The sequence below is a fragment of the Pleurodeles waltl genome, chromosome 11, assembly GCF_031143425.1.
Source record: "Pleurodeles waltl isolate 20211129_DDA chromosome 11, aPleWal1.hap1.20221129, whole genome shotgun sequence".
Lineage (NCBI taxonomy): Eukaryota > Metazoa > Chordata > Amphibia > Caudata > Salamandridae > Pleurodeles > Pleurodeles waltl.
This window is the reverse complement of record NC_090450.1, coordinates 234,796,924-234,818,505: the sequence shown is the minus strand read 5'-3', so window position 1 is coordinate 234,818,505 and position 21,582 is coordinate 234,796,924. Positions and strand designations below refer to the sequence as shown.

The 21,582-nt window shown below is 44.4% G+C and overlaps 1 protein-coding gene across 5 annotated transcripts in view; it reads right to left on the bottom strand.

Moving 5' to 3' along the window:
• The window catches only part of ACSL3 (acyl-CoA synthetase long chain family member 3), a 503,023-nt gene that overhangs the window by 59,621 nt on the left and 421,820 nt on the right, over positions 1–21,582 (bottom strand). For all 5 annotated transcript variants that reach the window (XM_069213474.1, XM_069213478.1, XM_069213477.1 and 2 more), the window contains exon 11: positions 2,307–2,381. In XM_069213474.1, coding sequence (XP_069069575.1) covers positions 2,307–2,381 — 75 coding nt within the window. The remainder of the gene's footprint in view (positions 1–2,306; positions 2,382–21,582) is intronic.

Below are 21,582 nucleotides of genomic sequence, written 5' to 3'. Positions count from 1 at the left end.
CTCCTCGAAGGGACTATTCAGGGCCACCTGAAGCTTCAACAGACCTTCAGGAGCAGTATTTACTTATAGAAAGGACAATGTACTTAAGGAGAAGTCTGAACACATTTGAAGCATTGTAATGCTTAGGAACACTCTGTCTATCTTATCTGGCTACACAACTGTTGCATCATGTTGCCAGAAGGATTACCTGTAACTTAAGGCAACTATGAAGATCTCTCATTCAACCCACAACGTCGCCCTTTGTTCTCCAATTGTATAGATTAACTGCTGCATGTGTCTCATCACACTTCAGACAATCATGTTCAAGTGTTAGATGACCAACACTTTATATAGTTACAAGAAGGCTCAGTCGAATAGTTGCTGGTGTCAACTTTTTACAACATATGAAGATGAGCTCCAACAAAATAGGTAGTAATGTTTACGTGATTCTACAATTTAAAAAAATACTGAGTTGACACTCTTCTTGAAAATCTGTCTATCGAAACCAGCTTCCTCCACTTTTTCCAAATAGATAGATAGTCGTCCCTGGATCGCAAATCATTCATGACAAATTCCCTTATTGTCATAAAACTCCACTGCATTCTATTTTTGGAGAATCACAAAATTCACTGTCTCCCTTTTATATGGGAAATTACATGTTCCAGCCTTCGCTCTTCCTATCTACCCTCACCTTCCATCTCTTTCGACAACCCACCCACTGCCGGCCCCGCTCCTTTAAAAGTATCTTTCCCCTTTCCTTTACTCATGCCTGTACCCTAGGAACTCCACCCAAACCTGTACCTTGGTGTCTACTTCCAGCTGTTTTCCTATTACCTCTATCGCAGCCTATTACATTGTACCCCTAGTTCTCCTTAAATTCTGGAATCTCTTCCCCTGTTTAGAAACTTATGTTCTATCCCTACATTTGGACTAGCACCGCAGCCCCTGCCCTTGTGTCCTTTAGCTACACCCTTGTACTGCAACACCTACTGATATCCTAATACGTCACCCCTATTTATACCCTTGTACATCTCTTCCTCTTTATACCCTTGTAACTCACTCTTACTTATACCCTAGCACCTTCCTCACTGCTTATACCCTAGCACCTTTTATACTGTAGTACCTATACTCACCCGGCACCTTAGTACCTAAACAATTACCTATACCTCAGTACATCAACTCCTGCCTACAGCCAATAATTATTCACCTTTCAATTAATGTGGACCTTTCCTCATCACCTGCTCTCTTGTGCCATTATCATGTCCACCACATCTTTTACTGGTGTTTGTTTTTATCAAACTTTCGCAGTTTTTTCCAAAGACCAGAGGTCTGGTCTAACATTAGGAAAAATACAAGGCTGTGTCTTAAAAACAGACTTATGTCCTTGGAAGGTCATGCATGTTGCAAACTTTGCTAATTTACCCAACCACTGGAATGGCTACTAGGAAGGTTATTTCAGTTCTGAATTAGGCAATTGCTTAAAAAGAGCTACAGATTTGGAAAGTAGTAGGTTACATTCAGAGTAGAGAGATGACCTAAATGGAAAGTATACGTTATAAATGTTCTATGTCTAGAATACTAAACAAATGCAAAGTATTTATATTCCTGTGGTAATTACGATGGATAGATGGTCCCACTGAGTGGACTATTGTACCACTAATGCGGTATGGCAAGACACATTTCCTGGCATGTCAAAGGGTCTGACCCTATTAACAGACCCTTAACACAAGGTGGGTCACATTTGAAGTAATAAATGGAATGCTTCTTACTCTCATTTCAATTCCCATGTATTCTATAGAGATGGTCACATCAGAAGCCATGACATCAAGAAGAACAACGTCACACTGTAGTGATATCTGTGTCCTTTAAACCCAGACAAAAAGTCCTGCCTGTGGGGCAACACTGGATGATGCTTTGTTGACAGGTGGAGTAGATGTAAGGGAATGGGAGATAATGGAGTAGGTGGAAAAGGGCCTTCAGAATCAGAAGAGATGTGGGGGCGTTACTCAGTAAAATTATGCCAACAGGATGAAGAGATGAATCAAGGTCAGTGACTGCCCTCCTCATCCGTTTCGTACCAAGTGATCAATAAAGCATAGGAATACCTTTTTCTCACCTTTTGATTTAACATTTACTCATGAGTCAGCCCAGATACATCATTTTTCCCTGCAGCCGACTTATTGATGAGCCATACACAATGGTTTTGTGACTAATACAATGACGCTGTTCAAATCTTTCATTTTGTTCTATATTTCTACACGGATTTCTGGATCTAAATAACATATGCATTACAAATACAACAATGGCACATGCAGTTAAATACTAACCTTCTTCCCAGTTCTTTAATTTGATTTCACAGCAAACCAAAGGACTTCCCACTCTTCCTGTGCTGTAATCATACACTGAAATGCAAATAAAATATAACATATTTAAGCATGTGTACTATCTGATACAAGCACAGCTAAATATGGCAAGATGTATTTCACATTTGTAGCATTCAAAGTTCCCTGTCTGACAGAGTAATACAAATGCACGTTCAACCCTCATCTATGGATCGCATAAGCTTGACGCACAGATTTTTGCATCCTATGTAATACTTAGTGTTTCCCACTTTGAGTGGTAAAATTGCACTCTTTGTTGGTGATGCCCAAGGTAGCTCCTTAGTTTTGCCATGCCAAGAACTGCCCTAGCTCTAATGAAAAAAACGTTTTACCTATAATGTTGTTGCTACAGTCCTGTTGCCTATTGTGAGGCTTTCTATCATTTACCACTTGTCTCCAAAGGCCTATGGTACTACTGCACTCCAACTAGGCAAACACGTTTCTCTGTATATGCACATTCAGCACTCAACCAAATCGATCAAATGTGTGTCCTTGTTCAACTGTGTCTATGTAAATCTACAATTGTGTAAAACGAAGCACGTTTTAGTTTATGTGCCATAAATAATATTCAACATACACAATGCCAAATGTTCTCGGGAGGGTTTGGGGTTGGTGGGAGGAGAGGTGATGGTGTTACCCTAGAAATATTTTGCCCTAGCATTTAAAGGAACCTTTTACGGCATGCGTGGATGTCAACTTCAATTCTTGATGTTCTGCTAGTGGGAACGTGATCTATATACCCCATTTTTTCCTGCTCTTTTTCAGTACTCTTTGTTCGATGCTAATTTTTAAAGCTGTAGTTGAATTAGAGGAGCCACTGTTCTCACCATGCTCTCTTTCCTTCATTCTTTGTTTAGTGACATCAGTGTTCTGGAAACCAGGTTCATACAATGCTTCTAGTAAACCCTTCTACTTCAGAGTTTGCCTAGCTCGGAAACAGAAGACTTTTTTCCAGAGCTAAAACACAACATTCTTCTTCTACATTGCGTGAACATACCTACTTGTAAAGGAGTTCTCTGGAAATGAATCTTAGCAGAGTAGCAAAGGGTCATCCTCCACCTTAGACTGGTGGTTCCTGGCAGCCTACTCAAGAGAGTGGTCAGTTATTGACAAAACGTGGAAGGTTTTATTTTCCTCTTCTTTATGTCTGGCGGAAAAGACACCTTCAGTTTGTGGTGGTGGCTAAGAGTGTGTTTTTGTTATCCTGCTTCACCGACATCATGTGAATGAGATTTATCAGATCCTCTGACAACTGGCTCACAAAGTGATGTGTATTTGATATACTGAAAGAGTTTCAGCATACGCGTTCTACATCTGTATATCCACTTGCTTACATCTTTTGGGGATTTTTCTGGTTTTCGGTTCCCCATTCCATCCTTTTTTCTCTTTTGTATTCACCTCGGTTTTTCCATCCAACCTTTAATACTCTTTATTAACAGCTGATGATGAGATAGGTGTAAAACAAAAGTTCTTATGCTTGTATCAGGTGCTTAATGTTGGATTAGACATTAAAAGGGTGATCAATTCCTAAAGCAGTAGCAAGAGATACAAGGTCACAGCCTTTGCTGCATGCAGACAGACGATAAAGACCACCACAGGGACTCTGATGTTAAGGGAGAATAAAAAAGGCGTCTACAGCACTTTCGGATAAACCTCACAGGAATCCCTTTCAGTGTTTGGCATGGACTCTGGGGCTCAGAACATACTGACAGAAGAAGAGACGTCTCTTTTGGAGTCTTATCTTTATGGTGGGTAAATGTGTTGGATTTTTTCTGGGCTTGTCAGACAGCTTCTGCTTGGGTTTTACCAAGAAACCATAATCCCCTCTCCTTTCTCAGTCCTGTGTGAAAATACCACAAATTTCAGAAGCACTTAATTCACGGTGAGGGTAGAGGCAATTAAAAGCCTTCATGCGACTCTTACGCACCAACATTACAAACAAGGCCTACAACGTCTGAAAGCATTGATGAGGAAATGTGTTTTTTCCGCCCAATAAAAAAAGTTATGATCATACTTTCAGTGCAGGCAGATGGAGAACATCGCCAATAGCACAAACTACACAGAAGATGCAGAAAAAATATGTTTCGACAACGAAATGTCGAAAATAGTCATGCTTTGCGGAGTCAGTGACTGAATGCATGAGAATCAAACTAGAGTGGTGGTTAACAATACAGATACTAGACAGAAGTGCGAGGAAAGAGACAAGACAAACCCTACACATTTCACAAAACGTATATATGCAAGTCTTTGTAAAATAAAGCATTGACTACATTAGCTGCATGTGATTGACTTGGTTTGGTGGTCGTGGAATGCCCAAAACCTTACTTTAGCAATTCTCCACAGTGGTTCAAACTACAATGCACAGAAAGTCAGAATATATGTTCAGTTTGGGAAAGCCAAACCGAGAAACCTCTTTAGCTCGGCCTCTGAGCTTGCATTGGTTGTCGCCTACAGCTAGCATTATTCAGTACTTAACATTTTACTTTTTAGTCAGAAAATCTAGAAGCTTCTTGACTGGGATACTGATATATATATATATATATATATATGGAAAATGTCACTTACCCAGTGTGCATCTGTTCGTGGCATGAGACGCTGCAGATTCACATGCTGTGCATTATCCTGCCATCTAGTGTGGGGCTCGGAGTGTTACAAGTTGTTTTTCTTCGAAGAAGTCTTTTCGAGTCACAAGACCGAGGGACTCCTCCTTTTCGGTTCCATTGCGCATGGGCGTCGACTCCATCTTAGATTGTTTTCTTTCCGCCATCGGGTTCGGACGTGTTCCTCTACGCTCCGTGTTTCGGTTCGGAAAAGATAGTATATATGTTTGGTGGCATGTGTAGCTGCAGATTCACATGACGTGCATTATCCTGCCATCTAGAGTTGGTCTCGGAGTGTCACAAGTTGTTTTTCTTCGAAGAAGTCTTTGAGTCACGAGACCGAGTGACTCCTCCCTTTCGGCTCCATTGCGCATGGGCGTCGACTCCATCTTAGATTGTTTTCCCCGCAGAGGGCGAGGTAGGAGTTGTGAGTATACTAGAGCTGCCAATGCAATGGAGTAGTTATGTATGTACTTAATGTGTATCAAAAGAATATTTATTTACATATTTACCATTTTCATTCAACTAAGAACGGCTACAGGCTACCGGGGAGGAGGGAGGGCGCATGTGAATCTGCAGCGTCTCATGCCACGAACAGATGTACACTGGGTAAGTGACATTTTCTGTTCGGTGGCATGTGTAGCTGCAGATACACATGCTGTGCATAGACTAACAAGCAGTAATCTCCCCAAAAAGCGGTGGTTTAGCCTGTAGGAGTTCAAGTTGTCTGAAATAATGTTCTTAATACAGCCTGCCGTACTGTGGCTTGTTGCGCTTACTAACACATCTACACAGAATGCTTAGTAAATGTATGAGGCGTAGACCAGGTGGCTGCCTTACAAATTTCCGTCATAGGTATATTCCCAAGAAAAGCCATTGTGGAGCCTTTTTTCCTTGTGGAATGTGTTCTTGGTGTAATAGGTAAATCTCTTTTTGCTTTAATGTAGCAAGTTTGAATACATTTAACTATCCAACTGGCGATGCCTTGTTTGGATATAGGATTACCTGCATGAGGTTTTTGGAAGGCTACAAACAATTGTTTTGTTTTACGAAATTGTTTTGTTCTGTCAATGTAATACATTAGTGCTCTTTTTATGTCTAATGTATGTAAGGCTCTTTCGGCTACTGAGTCTGGTTGCGGAAAGAAGACTGGGAGTTCCACAGTTTGGTTTAGGTGGAATGGTGATATGACTTAAGTAAGAATTTTGGATTTGTACTGAGAACCACTTTATGTTTATGTATTTGTATAAAGGGTTCTTGAATAGTACATGATTGTATCTCACTTACTCTTCTAAGTGATGTGATAGCTATTAGAAAGGCTGCTTTCCAAGTCAGATATTGCATTTCGCAAGAATGTATGGGTTCGAATGGTGGGCCCATGAGTCGTGTTAATACAATATTAAGGTTCCACAAAGGGACTGGTGGTGTCCTTGGGGGTATGATTCTTTTTAGTCCCTCCATAAATGCTTTAATGACTGGGATTCTAAAAAGCGATGTTGTATGTGTAATCTGTAGATAGGCAGATATTGCAGTGAGATGTATTTTAATGGAAGAGAATGCTAGGTTAGACTTTTGTAAGTGTAATAAGTAGCTTACAATGTCCTTTGTGGAGGCATGTAGTGGTTGGATCTGGTTAGTGTGGCAGTAGCAAACAAATCTTTGCCATTTGTTTGCGTAACAATGCCTTGTTGTTGGGTTTCTTGCTTGTTTAATGACCTCCATTCACTCTTGTGTAAGATTTAAATGTCCGAATTCTAAGACTTCATGAGCCAGATTGCTAGATTGAGCGATGCTGGATTCGGATGTCTGATCTGGTGTTTGTATTGTGTTAACAGATCTGGTATGTTTGGTAGTTTGATGTGGGGTACTACCGATAAGTCCAACAGTGTTGTGTACCACGGTTGGCGAGCCCAGGTTGGTGCTATAAGTATTAGTTTGAGTTTGTTTTGACTTAGTTTGTTGACCAGATAAGGAATGAGTGGGAGAGGGGGGGAAAAGCGTAAGCAAATATCCCTGACCAACTCATCCATCGTGCATTGCCATTGGATTGAGGGTGTGGGTACCTGGACGCAAAGTTTTGGCATTTTGCGTTTTCTTTTGTTGCGAATAGGTCTATGTTTGGTGTTCCCCAGCGGCGGAAGTGATCCTGTAGGATCTGGGGATGATTTTCCCATTCGTGAGTTTGCTGGTGATCTCGACTGAGATTGTCGGCTAACTGATTTTGAATGCCTGGTATGTATTGTGCTATCAGTCGAATGTGATTGTGACTTGCCCAATGGCAAATCCTTTGTGCTAAGTGACACAGTTGTGACAAGTGTGTCCCCCCCCTTGTTTGTTCAGATAATACATTGTTGCCATGTTGTTGGTTTTGACAAGAATGCGTTTGTGGGCTACCAGTGGTTGAAATGCTTTTAATGCTAGAAACACCACTAGCAGTTCCAAATGATTTATGTGAAGTTGTTTTTACTGATTGTCCCATTGGCCCTGTATGCTGTGCTTGTTGAGGTGTGCTCCCCACCCTATCATGGAAGCATCTGTTGTGATAACAGCTTGAGGCACTGGGTCTAGGAATGGCCGCCCTTTGTTTAAATTTATAGGGTTCCACCATTGAAGCGAGAAGTGTGTTTGGTGGTCTATCAACACTAGATCTTGAAGTTGACCCTGTGCTTGTGTCCATTGTTTTGCTAGGCACTGTTGCAAGGGGCCTCATGTGTAACCTTGCATTTGGGACAATGGCTATACATGAAGACATCATGCCTAGAAGTTTCATTACAAACCTTACTGGGTAGTGTTGGTTTTACTGTATGCTTGATGTTACATTTTGGAACGCTTGGACCCTTTGTGGACTTGGAATGGCAATTGCTCATTGTGTGTTGAGTGTTGCTCCCAAGTATTGTTGTATTTGGGATGGTTGCAGATTTGATTTCTGGTAATTTATAGAGAACCCTAGTTTGTGTAGAGTTTCTATGACGTATTGTGTGTGAATAAGACACTGTTGTTGAGTGTTGGTTTTTATTAGCCAGTCGTCCAAATATGGGAATACATGCATGTGCTGTCTCCTTATGTGAGCGGCTACTACTGCTACGCATTTTGTTAATACTCTTGGGGCCGTTGTTATCCCGAACGGTAGCACTTTGAATTGATAGTGTACGCCTTGCATTACAAACCTTAAGTATTTTCTGTGATGGATGGGTATGTGGAAATATGCATCCTAGAGATCCAATGTTGACATGTAGTCCTCCTTTTTTAGTAAGGGAACCACGTCTTGAAGTGTTACCATGTGGAAGTGGTCTGATTTGATGAAGAGATTCAGTGTTCTGAGATCTAAGATAGGTCTTAACGTTTTGTCTTTTTTTGGAATTAGGAAATATAGTGAGTAGACGCCTGTTCCTTTCTGATGATTGGGTACTAGCTCTATTGCTTGTTTTTGTAATAGTGCTAGGACTTCTATTTGTAATAGGTCTAAGTGTTGTTTGGACAGATTGTGTGTTCTTGGTGGCACATCTGGCGGGAAATTTGTGAATTCTATGCAATAACCATGTTGGATAATTGATAGGACCCATGCGTCTGTGGTAATATGTGTCCAGTTTTGTAATATGCGGTTAGCCTCCCCCACTGGTGATAAGTGTTGGGGTTTTGTGACATTGAAGTCACTGTTTGGTCTGGCTTGGTTTGGTTGCCTGGAACTTTCCCCTTCCTCTTGGGAATTGTCCTCTATAGGAACCACGAAACCCTCCCCTTTGATATTGTGCCTGATAGGTGGGTCTGGTTTGAGAGGTGGAAGGCTCTGATGTTTGCTGTCGAAAACCTCCTCTGAATTGTGGTTTCCTAAAGGTGCCTCTGACTTGTGGGGAGTAGAGCGCGCCCATGGCTTTGGCCGTGTCGTGTCTTTTTTAACTAGTCAATTGCTGTGACAACTTCTGGCCCAAACAATTGTTCCTGGTTAAATGGCATGTTCAACACCGCTTGTTGGATTTCTGGCTTGAATCCAGAGCTTCTTAACCATGCATGCCTGTGAATGGTTACTGCTGTGTTGACCGTTCATGCTGCCGTGTCTGCCGAGTCCAGTGCGGACCTTATCTGGTTGTTGGATATGGCCTGTCCTTCTTCCACAACCTGTTGGGCACGTTTCTGGTGTTCTTTGGGCAAGTGCTGTATGATGTGTTGCATCTCGTCCCAGTGTGCCCTGTCGTAGCGAGCAAGTAGGGCTTGTGAATTAGCAATCCGCCATTGATTGGCTGCATGTGCTGCCACTCGTTTGCCCGCTGCGTCAAACTTTCTGCTCTCTTTGTCAGGCGGTGGAGCGTCTCCTGACGATTGAGAGTTTGAACTCTTTCTTGCTGCTCCTACAACCACTGAGTCCGGTGTAAGTTGTTGTGTTATGAACACAGGATCTGTTGGGGGAGGCTTGTACTTCTTCTCAACCCTAGGCGTGATAGCCCTTCCTTTAACTGGCTCCTGGAATACTTGTTTTGCGTGTTTGAGCATACCCGGGAGCATTGGCAGACTCTGATAGGAAGCGTGGGTAGGTGCTAAGGTGTTAAACAGGAAATCATCCTCTATTGGCTCTGAATGCATTGCTACGTTGTGGAACGTAGCTGCCCTGGATAGTACCTGCGTATATGCAGTACTGTCTTCTGGAGGTGACGGCTTTGTTGGATAACAATCCAGACTGTTATCCGATACTGGTACATCATATAAGTCCCATGCATCAGCATCATCCTGTGTCATCCCTGTATGTGTGGGTGACTGCATTGGAGGTGTTCCCACTGGTGATAGTTGTGGTGAGTGCGGTGGGGACGGTTGTGGTGAGAACCTTGGTGGTGGGGATTTGTCTCTAACCACCTTTGCCTTAGGCTGCATTTCTGTCTTCTGAAATGCAAGTTTCCTTTTAGATTTGATTGGAGGTAGAGTGTGTATTTTTCCAGTCTCTTTCTGGATATGTAACCTCCTTTGTATATGGTCCGGTTCTTCCATACTTAATTCCTGCTCAAATCTCTGTCTTTCCTTCATTTGGCTGAAAAGTCCTTGCTCTTCTGTGTAAGAGCTTCTTTTCGGCTCCAAAGCCGCTTTTTTCGGTACTGAGGTTTCAGATATAGTCTTTTTCGGTTCCGAATATATTTTTCTCACTTTGGGTGAGTCGAACTCTCGGTGTCGAGAGCGTTCGGTGCCTGAATCTCGACCGGAGTCTGAAGTCGTCGGCAAATCCCTGGCCTTTTTCGGTGCCGATGTTTGGTCACCCTCTTTTCGATGGGTTAAGCAATGGCCTGTTGGCGGTGGCGTCCCCTTGGCCTTAAATATCTGTGTGCGAGTTTTGGACGGGGCAGGTTTACTCACTGTTCGCTGCACCGTCTAGGTTCGGTCACTTTCGGATCCGTCAGAGTCCGATCCCTGGATGGAAATGCTTTCCTCTTCTCCGAGGTCGAGTTGCTCTCTCGGTGTCTACGCCATTTGCAGTCTTCTTGCTCGTCGATCTCTTTGTTTTTTTTTCGATCGAAACGCTCGACAAGCCTCGCAAGTATCCTCCCTGTGTTCAGGTGATAAACACAGATTACAGACCAGGTACTGGTCTGTATAGGGATACTTCAAATGACCGAAGCCGAAGGGGGTCCGGTCCATTAGTCTTCGGCGACGGGTGTGGTCGGGCCGACCAGGCCTCGGTGAAGAACGGAAGCCCCGAAGGGCTGCCAGAGCGCTCTTGATGTCGGTGCCGATACAATAACACTAACCCGGTACAGAACGATAACAATACCGTCTAATTTTCGATAATTTAGCTAACTTTCCCGATTCGAAATACGGAGCGAAGAGGAACACGTCCAAACCCGATGGCGGAAAGAAAACAATCTAAGATGGAGTCTACGCCCATGCGCAATGGAGCCAAAAGGGAGGAGTCCCTCGGTCTCGTGACTCGAAAAGACTTCAAAGAAAAACAACTTGTAACACTCCGAGCCCAACACTAGATGGCAGGATAATGCACAGCATGTGTATCTGCAGCTACACATGCCACCAAACATATATATATGGAAAATGTCACTTACCCAGTGTACATCTGTTCGTGGCATTAGTCGCTGCAGATTCACATGCTGTGCACATCCCGCCATATTTGTTTTGAATGTTTTGAATGTTTTAGCATTCCTGGGAGCATAGGTAGTCTTTGGTATTGGCTATGAGTGGAGGATAGCGTGTTAAACAAAAAGTCATCCTCAATTGGTTCGGAATGCAAGGTGACGTTATGGAAAGCAGCTGCCCTTGCGATCACCTGTGTGTAAGATGTACTGTCCTCAGGTGGGGACGGCCTGGCAGGGTACGAGTCTGGGCTGTTGTCCGATACTGGGGCATCGTAAAGGTCCCATGCATCGGGATCATCTTGACTCATGGTAGTATGAGTTGGGGAGTGCATCAGTGGAGGAGTTGCTACTGGTGATGTGTGCACTGATGGTGGTGGAGACGGTGGTGGAGTTGTTTTCCTTGCCACCTTTGCCTGTGGCTCCTTGTCCTTTTCTTGAAAGGCAAGTTTTCTTTTTATTTTAATTGGGGGAAGAGTGGTTATCTTCCCTGTGTCTTGTTGAATGTGGAGCCTCCTTTGAGTATAGTCTGGCTCTACTGCTTGAAGTTCCTCTCCGAATCTATGTTTTTGCATTTGGGAGGACAATCCTTGTTCCTCTGTATAGGAACCGGTTTCCGGCTCCGAGGCTGGATGTCTCTGAACCAAAACTTTTTCGGACGTCTTTTTAGGCTCCGAAGAAACCTTTGTATTTTCGGCGTAGTGGTGTCTCGGTGCCGAATTTGTTCGGTGCCGCTGTCACGGTGCCGAAATTTCTCTGAGCCGATGTGTCGGGTCCGAGATTGCTGCGTGGCGGTATCTCGACCGGAGTCGGATGACTTCGACACCAGCGTGCCCTTTTTCGGTGCCTTGGATCGGTCACCTATTTTTTGGGTTAAGCCATGGCCCCTGGGCTTTTGTTGACTTCTCGTGAGTCTTATGTTTCGACGTCTTACTCACGGTTTTCGGCATTTCTTCGGCCTCGAGCTCTTCCGAGTCCGACTCGTGGATAGAGAAAGCTTCCTCTTCCTCCTCGAAACGTTCTTGTCCTGTCGGCGTCGACGCCATCTGCAGTCTTCTGGCTCTTCGGTCTCTTAACGTCTTTCTGGACCGAAACGCTCGACAGGCCTCACAAGTATCTTCCTTGTGCTCTGGGGACAAGCACAAGTTACAGACCAGATGCTGATCCGTATACGGATACTTGTTATGGCATTTTGGACAGAAGCAGAATGGGGTCTGTTCCATCAGCCTTGAAGTCACACGTGGCCGGGCCGACCAGGCCCCGACGGGGGATCGAAAAAAAACCCAAAGGGCCACCAGAGCTCTTCAAAATTCGGTGTCGATCTGTTGTAACTAACCCGATACCGAACTCAAACAATACCGAAGTTTTTTCCGAGATTCTAACTAACTTTCCGACCCAAAAAAACGGAGCGAAAAGGAACACGTCCGAACCCGATGGCGGAAAAAAAACAATCTAAGATGGAGTCGACGCCCATGCGCAATGGAGTCGAAATGGGAGGAGTCCCTCGGTCTCGTGACTCGAAAAGACTTCTTCGAAGAAAAACAACTTGTAACACTCCGAGCCCAACACCAGATGGCGGGATGTGCACAGCATGTGTATCTGCAGCTACACATGCCATCGAACATATATATATATATATTGTTAGAGTTCTTGCGCACAGTCCAGTATCCCAGTCACAAATCTTCTAGATTTTCTGACTAAAAAGTAAAAATGTTAAGTACTGAATAATGCTAGCTGTAGGCAACAACCAATGCAAGCTCAGAGGCCGAGCTAAAGAGGTTTCTCGGTTTGGCTTTTCCAAACTGAACATATATTCTGACTTTCTGTGCATTGTAGTATGAACCACTGTGGAGAATTCCTAAAGTAAGGTTTTGGGCAGTCCACGACCACCAAACCAAGTCAGAGGAGAGTCACTTTCAATTCCATCATGTTTTTTAAGGCAGTCTCTGTCATTATCACCCCAGGACTAAGGGCATAAACCCTGATAAGGTTACAAGAAGGAATCAAAATTAATGGAATGACTTCTTAGGCAATACATACCAGACCTACACCATTTCAAGACCCAATAAAGGTTGAAGAACCTTACAACCCCTGAAAGGATGTGAATCTGACCAAATAAGCATCCAGATAGGATCATCAGTGCAACCCAGGACAGCAAACAAAAAAAAAACACAACCATTACTTTCAAGAACATGCACAGAGCCAATTATGGCTGAACTGAGAGATTCACGTACTTGTAATTCTTTTCGGTCTAACCATCTCCCCTTGCGGAAAGGCTAATACTCACTGTGAGGCTGTCAAATGGGGACCTGTAGGGGCTTTGGCAAAAATCCATCCTACCTCCCACAGTAGAATGGCTGAAAAATCAACGCTCGAGCAGCTAATGTAACTGTGAAAGAACAGGTAGAATCATTTGAGGACCACACATAGTACACAAATCCCTTTTCCCGAAGCAAACAGGAGGTAGTAAAAGCCCTAGTTAACCACGTCTGGACCCTCTAAAGCATTACTATTAATGCTCCGTTCACAGGGCGTCTAAATATCCAGAAGGAAGTCGTTAGATGTCGGGTAAAGATAGAGTGGAGAAGTAAGAAAGATCAGCAAAAGCTGAAGCCTGAAATCATGTTCGACCACTGATAGAATCAAATTTGGTCAAACATTTTGTTACAAGGAGTCTCTACTACATCTGAGGAGGAATGGTTACTGATCTCAAGGGAGCAGAATTCAGTTTAGAAAAAATGTGTTCAGACTAGGCTGCAAAAGAAATATTTAGCCCTTGAATAATTTGGTATATTCTCCTTTGGACAGCAGACAGGATGCTTTCTTTGAAACAGCAGCTAGAAAAGTTTTTAGAAAAACATGTGACTAAAGGTTTACATGGCAGACAAACAATTCTTATTGAGGATCTAAAAAGCGGCTTGGTAAATATTACTGAGAGGTGTTTCAGAATCATTTAACAACAATTTGTGACCATATTCGTAGATATAGGTAACTAGAACATTGCTGAAGGTGCCTAATGCGATAGGTAGCCTAGTGAATGGCAGCATCACAGTCAAGCTCACTTGTGCACCCCGACATCCAGAATTGAAGCTATGAACAAGTGGCCACAAGATGCACTCCGCGTTAGTTATGTAGTCACTCTAATAATCACACACCTGGAGTCACTGGGAGAAGGGAGACAGCTTGATTTTGAACTGCTCCCTTTATTGCTCATCTGAACCACTCTCTCATTTGTTTACCAAAAATTACATGACACATTCTTAACTGAAGTTTTTCCATAATCTAATCAATGAAATATTAAAATCCTTTTTACAAGATTTACCTGCCGGAAATTATCTTAGAGCCGCCTTCCTCTCTCTCGGACCAATTTATACGAATTATGTACCAAAAATCAAACTAGCAAAGTATGCAAGAATGGCTTCAGTCACAAACCAAGAATCAATAAATTGGTTAATAGTAACAGAGTAGCTTGTTTACTTCCGGTAACGCTTTTTCGGGTGAACTCTTACCATTTAGCAACAGATTCCTCACCTTGTGACTCTCCCCATGTGACAGAATGGATCCAGACAATGGTTTGTAATAGGTCCTGCATGATGGAAGGTGGTGCCGATGGTCTCCGTCACAATCCTGTCCTTCTTCTGGACATGGCAGCACAGAGCGGTTTAAAGGTGGCAGCTCTGTGCACCAACATCAGTTCCTCTTGTTGTGCTCCCTGAGGGATAAATCCTGAGCTGCTCTTCTATTGTTTATTTTATTATACAGAGTTGTTTTTTTTTTCCAAAACTTCCAACTCCCCAAAACAACAGGGTTTAAGCTGTGTTGCATTTTCACAAGCCGAAGTCAGTCCCAGACCCAAAGGGCACCTGCCTCTGGTGCCTCAGCATCACATACTTCTCCCGATCCTGGGGCGAATGAAGTGGGAAGTCAACCTTTACATCAACAAACACAAGAAGTGGGACTGATAACATTCCAAGTTGCACTGTTTCTATTCGCCATGATCTGGTAAATCCAGGACAAAGTCGAAAAGAAAATACAGTAGATCCAAGTAATGCTCTTCCCCTTCGCATCTCTTCCTCTCCCAGAAGAAGCCACGCAGCTGCACTCCTAAGGAATGACCCTGGCGTTTATGTACGATTCAGATCCAATTTTGAATCTGGAACTATTACACTCCAATTCCCTGGGCCATAGTTGAACCCGCAGAACACTGTAGCCATTAAGAAGGCTATGATGCAGCTTTTCACGATGGCTCTGGATTCCTCTCATTCACATTCGAGACCCCAGGATCTGTCAAAGTCTCCAGCTGATCTTCTGTCAGCAGTTCCTTCCCTGGCACCAAGTAACCCTACAGTGCCTCAGCCCACTCCAGTGCTGGGATGTGCATTGATGCCTTTAACAGACTCTGCTCTACATCAGGAGCCTTAATATAACTCTAGATCTTGTCCTCAAGCTACTCATAGTAAAGTTGGGGGGCTCAGCTGGTGCGCTTTTCTTATTTGACAATCACCATCATTGGCTCATGGAACATTTAAGTTTGTCACACGGATTCTTGCAGCAGGCTTGATTTATGCTGGCACTGTTATTACCTTCTCTAATAGTGTTCAAATGTGCCAGGCACCTCCATAACATTAGTTGGCACCAGACAACCTAAAAGGCCTATTACAAAGCACCACAGTGCTTCTCTATAAATGTGGCAGCAGTACACATCCACCAGTATAGAATAAAAGCCATGATCTGCTGCTGTGGTGATTTAATTTCTGAGAAGAACAATCTGAGACTAATGGGTGAAACCAGGCACTTCAAGTGGATCATTATGCTTCATGGAAGAAGTGATCCAACCAGAACCAGACTAAGTGAAGAGAATAACAGGCTGGTGTTACAGGAGTTGCTTGGAAAGAATATGGTATTCTGGCTAGAGGGGGCCTGACTTTCATGGTTTAAGAAACTGGATACCAGCCTAATAAAAAGACTGACATTTGCGATTTTTAAGGTCTCAGGTGCTCGAACTGTAGTCATGAAAACGGTGCCAGGTGCAGCAAAAGTGGGCCCTATCCCAAGGTCAAATGAACTACGACACACCAGGGTAGAAACATTAGACCATAATATTCAAAGTGAAACTCAATGCTGTAAGTACAGTTGAGCAGAGCCCAAGGGGATCACTGAAGGGGTATGAGGCAACTAAGATTTATTGAGCCTATTGAAGAAGAAAGACAGAAATGGAGATATCAGTGATTGCTCGCGTGCTGATTCTCCCTTGAAGTAATCCGTCTGCTGACTGCAAGAAAACACATTTTAGCTGTTGATTCTCTACCCTTTCACAAACATAGGAATTGGAGAGGTGTAAAGGCGATTCTCTTCCACCAAGGCCGTTTTGGAAACCATGAAAAGCCTTGGAAGCATCACAGAGGCTGGTGACCTTGGGCATTCGTGGGTGTCCTCCCCATTAGCTGGTTAGATCTACATGTCCAAAACCTTGGTAAAAGATTGCCATACCATTTTTGCATATGACTATTAAAAGAGGGGGCTGCATTCTGGTTTTCTGAAACAACCTTGCACTTTCCCTTTTATGAGTCTGTGCACTTTGGGCAGAGAGCCCATGACAAATGCGCTGGATTGGATGCTCTAGTAAGTGGCAACCTGCAAAGATGTCCTAGTCACTCTGAAGGTGCAAGTGATGGAGGCAGAATTAGGCATCTTCAAATGAATTTTGATGTTCGATAAAACCATCACATTGGGACACATTCCAGTTTTAGACTCTTTAGACATCTAAGGGCAAGCACTTATATTTGTAAGAGCCTGGTTATGAGGGTAAATATGTGTTAAGATGTGTGGGTACTTCTAGAACAGGCTTTGCTATGCGATGCAGGTGCCTCAGAATGATGCCGAGTATCTAAAAGCATCTTGTGTCACCCACAATACAGCATTTGACAGAAAAGTAGACCATGAGACTAACTGGAGATATTCCTGCAGCATTGGGATGTGCTGGAATAGCAGATGACAGACCATGGGCCTAAATGAAGTGACGGGTACTCCACATCACCCTCCATATGACAAAGTCCAGAGTATCTAACAATGCAAAAGATCAAGTCTACAAGACATCAATCCTTATACCATTGTAATTACAAAATCAACCAAAGGGAAAGGGCTGCATCAGTCCTTAACTACTGCAAAAAATATGTATCAATGTCTCATGTTGGCAGGTAGCACTAGTTCCTCACACCTTAGACTATCCCTCAAGTGCCAGACTGGATAGGGAGAACTTTGTAGAAGTGCTCCCATGCGCTGATAGGTGGGTGTTGAATGGCTTCGAGCTAACTTCATAATGCTCTGAAAACGACAGCGCGAGTCACATGTAAGCACCACTCCTGTGGAACTGACATCAGTTTGTCTTTTCCTTTTGCAAACCCTCAGACATGGAGGGTGAATACTTGTTGGTAACAGTATGCTGAGTACTAACGTGAGATCTTTTAGATTTTATTAAGAGACCACTCCAGGGAACGGAAAAGTAGGAGGGCAGTGAGGAATAGGAGGTGAGATATTGTGTGTGACCAAAAGTAACCGGTTCTGATATATACTTCTAAAACACCTCAGAACAGATAGCTAAGCAGCCAAGATGGAGGGTCTGCAGAGTTGGGTCAGACCAAAAAGTCTCACAGAATAGAGAGGGCGATGTGTCAAAGCAGTAGCGCTTCCTGAGCATATGTACAGATGCCAACGTTGCACTTTGGCACATTTCAAGGACTGACACTTGCCAATGCAGTGGTAGTGCATCTGGTTGTGGCAGAATGTGCTCACGAACATTCTAGGGCTGCTTCTTGGCCAGGGTAAAAAAAAGTATTTGTCCTCTCACTGGGCCTTGGAATGATAAACGCAGAAGTTTAAAGTCCTTTTAAGGTCCAAACAATGGAGCTTATTCTCTTTTTGGGGGGGCCGCAGAGGACAAAGAACACCTGTACAGTGGTACCCAATGTGGAAAGGATTCAAAACTAAGTAAGAAGTTCGCTCAAATTCTCAACCCCAGTTTGTCTTAGAATAGTAGGTGTTGGGCGGATGCACTAAAAGTGGTTGAGGTTCACTCACACAAGTTGACGTAATCGCAAAAAGCAAAGTCCTTAAAGCCAGGAGATACAGCAAACAGCTATGCATGGGTTCAAAAGGCATACACGACTAATATCATAGGCCAAGTTAAGATGCACTATGGCATCACAAAATGTTTGGGTGGGAATAAGGTTCAAACTTTTAATACATCTCATCACAACAGGTGGTTTAAACAAGGATGGTTGGTTCAGTGACCAAAGAAAAGGCCAAAAAGGCTGACAACATTTTAAATGCCACTGCATGGCCTTGCTGGGCTACATATAAAGAAAACAAGACATTTTGCTACAGATTTGTCAGTGCACAGCATAGATGGATTTTGTGAAGGTTCATCAGATTGCAAGGAGGGCCCTCACCAGTTCAGGCGCCAAATCAAAAGCAGTCAAATGCCACTGCTCAAACTCCATGTGGAAAGGGAAGGTGCATAAGATTTGGGTGGCTGATCCTGCCCTGCTACTAAGACAGGGTGGTTCCCCTGAAAGGGAAGCCTGTTGGAGGACAGATGCTCAAGCTCAAAAGTTATAGGTACCACACTCTCCTGGCCCAATCCACAGCCACTAACATGACTGGGGCCCACTTGTTCTTAATCTTCAGGAATCAGGAAAGAGAGTGGCAGGAATGCATAGAGGAATCCTTTGCTCGAACACAGCCGAACATGTCTTGTAACAAGTACTCTGGTGGAAATTCCAACACACAAAATTGCTGGCTCTGCACGCTTTTGACTGGATGCGAAAAAACTCTAGCGAGGGCTCTTGCCATTTGTCAAAGACCTCGCCACCTCTGGGTGTAGACACCACTCATGAACTTCCAGATTTTTGCTCTGGCTAAGGTGGTTGGCCACCAGAAAAATGGTCTAGCGCTCCTGCTACAGCCAGAAACACAAAGCCTCTTGGTGCAGAACCTTGGACCCAACATCATGCTTTTTGCAGTACCACAGGACAGCGGTGTTTCTGTGAGAAAAAGGCAGAAAAACCTTTTGGGCCATTTGAATGGCCTGCAGCTCCAAAAGCATGATGTGGAGTCACCCCTCTATTGGAGGCCGTAGGCCTCTGTTCTCAATTTCCTCCAGATCACTCCTCAACCCTGGAAGTGAAGCATCCATCACCATTGTTAGCTCTGGGTGGAGGAGGGCGAGTGATCTGCAAAACGACAGATTATGATAGGCCATCCATTACTGTAGATCGTTGGCCAACTCCTGAAGACCTGGATACTGCCAGAAAGGCAGCCTTTATTCTGGTTCCAATAGGACTTTAAGTTCCACTGCGGGGCTTACATGTGCCACCTGGGAAGGAGACAAGGAGGATGCAAAAGGCTAAGAGACCTCGCCATCAGAGCCAGAATGTCCTGGACTCACTGCAGCAGGGGAGAGACCTTGAACTCCAATGTGTTCGGGACTGCTCCAATGAATGCAAGTCTCTGTGATGGAATCAGGTCGGACTTTGGCTCATTTATATTAAACCCCACCAAAGTTAGAGATACATCTTCTTCCAGAGGTGGTCCATGAAGACTGCAACAAACCCGTCTTCATAAGTCAGTTGCCCAGGTACAGGAATACTGGAACGCCTGACCTCTGAAGATTGGTAGCGACTACATCCATCACTTCTAAGTATACTAGAGGGGTGCTGTTGAGGGTGAAGAGAACAACAACAAACTGAAGATGCTCCCAGCCAACCTTGAAATATGGGTAATGCCCGTTCGACTTCAGGACAGGTGTAGGAAGTTGGCTCTGTATGGGCTATTTCAAAGTAAGGAATAGCATGCACAGAGTCCAAGGGTTCCCCTTAGAGGTAAAATAGTGGTAAAAAGAGATAATACTAATGCTCTATTTTGTGGTAGTGTGGTCGAGCAGTAGGCTTATCCAAGGAGTAGTGTTAAGCATTTGTTGCACATACACATAGACAATAAATGAGGTACACACACTCCGAGACAAATCCAGCCAATAGGTTTTGTTATAGAAAAATATATTTTCTTAGTTTATTTTAAGAACCACAGGTTCAAATTTAACATGTAATATCTTGTTTGAAAGGTATTGCAGGTAAGTACATTAGGAACTTTGAATCATTTCAATTGCATGTATCCTTTTCAAGTTATTCACAAATAGCTATTTTAAAAGTGGACACAGTGCAATTTTCACAGTTCCTGGGGGAGGTAAGTTTTTGTTAGTTTTACCAGGTAAGTAAGACACTTGCAGGGTTCAGTTCTTGGTCCAAGGTAGCCCACCGTTGGGGGTTCAGAGCAACCCCAAAGTTACCACACCAGCAGCTCAGGGCCGGTCAGGTGCAGAGTTCAAAGTGGTGCCCAAAACGCATAGGCTTCAATGGAGAGAAGGGGGTGCCCCGGTTCCAGTCTGCCAGCAGGTAAGTACCCGCGTCTTCGGAGGGCAGACCAGGGGGGTTTTGTAGGGCACCGGGGGGGGACACAAGCCCACACAGAAATTTCACCCTCAGCGGCGCGGGGGCGGCCGGGTGCAGTGTTAGAACACGCGTCGGGTTCGCAATGGAAGTCAATGAGAGATCAAGGGATCTCTTCAGCGCTGCAGGCAGGCAAGGGGGGGGTTTCCTCTGGGAAACCTCCACTTGGGCAAGGGAGAGGGACTCCTGGGGGTCACTTCTGCAGTGAAAGTCCGGTCCTTTAGGTCCTGGGGGCTGCGGGTGCAGGGTCTTTTCCAGGCGTCGGGACTTAGGTTTCAGAGAGTCGCGGTCAGGGGAAGCCTCGGGATTCCCTCTGCAGGCGGCGCTGTGGGGGCTCAGGGGGGACAGGTTTTGGTACTCACAGTCGTAGAGTAGTCCGGGGGTCCTCCCTGAGGTGTTGGTTCTCCACCAGCCGAGTCGGGGTCGCCGGGTGCAGTGTTGCAAGTCTCACGCTTCTTGCGGGGAGATTGCAGGGTTCTTTAAAGCTGCTCCTTTGGATAAAGTTGCAGTCTTTTTGGAGCAGGTCCGCTGTCCTCGGGAGTTTCTTGTCGTCGTCGAAGCAGGGCAGTCCTCAGAGGATTCAGAGGTCGCTGGTCCCTTTGGAAGGCGTCGCTGGAGCAGAGTTCTTTGGAAGGCAGGAGACAGGCCGGTGAGTTTCTGGAGCCAAGGCAGTTGTTGTCTTCTGGTCTTCCTCTGCAGGGGTTTTCAGCTAGGCAGTCCTTCTTGTTGTTGCAGGAATCTAAAATCTTTGGGTTCAGGGAAGCCCTTAAATACTAAATTTGAGGGCGTGTTTAGGTCTGGGGGGTTAGTAGCCAATGGCTACTAGCCCTGAGGGTGAGTACACCCTCTTTGTGCCTCCTCCCAAGGGGAGGGGGTCACATCCCTAATCCTATTGGGGGAATCCTCCATCTGCAAGATGGAGGATTTCTAAAAGTTAGAGTCACCTCAGCTCAGGACACCTTAGGGGCTGTCCTGACTGGCCAGTGACTCCTCCTTGTTATTCTCATTATTTTCTCCGGCCTTGCCGCCAAAAGTGGGGGCCGGGGCCGGAGGG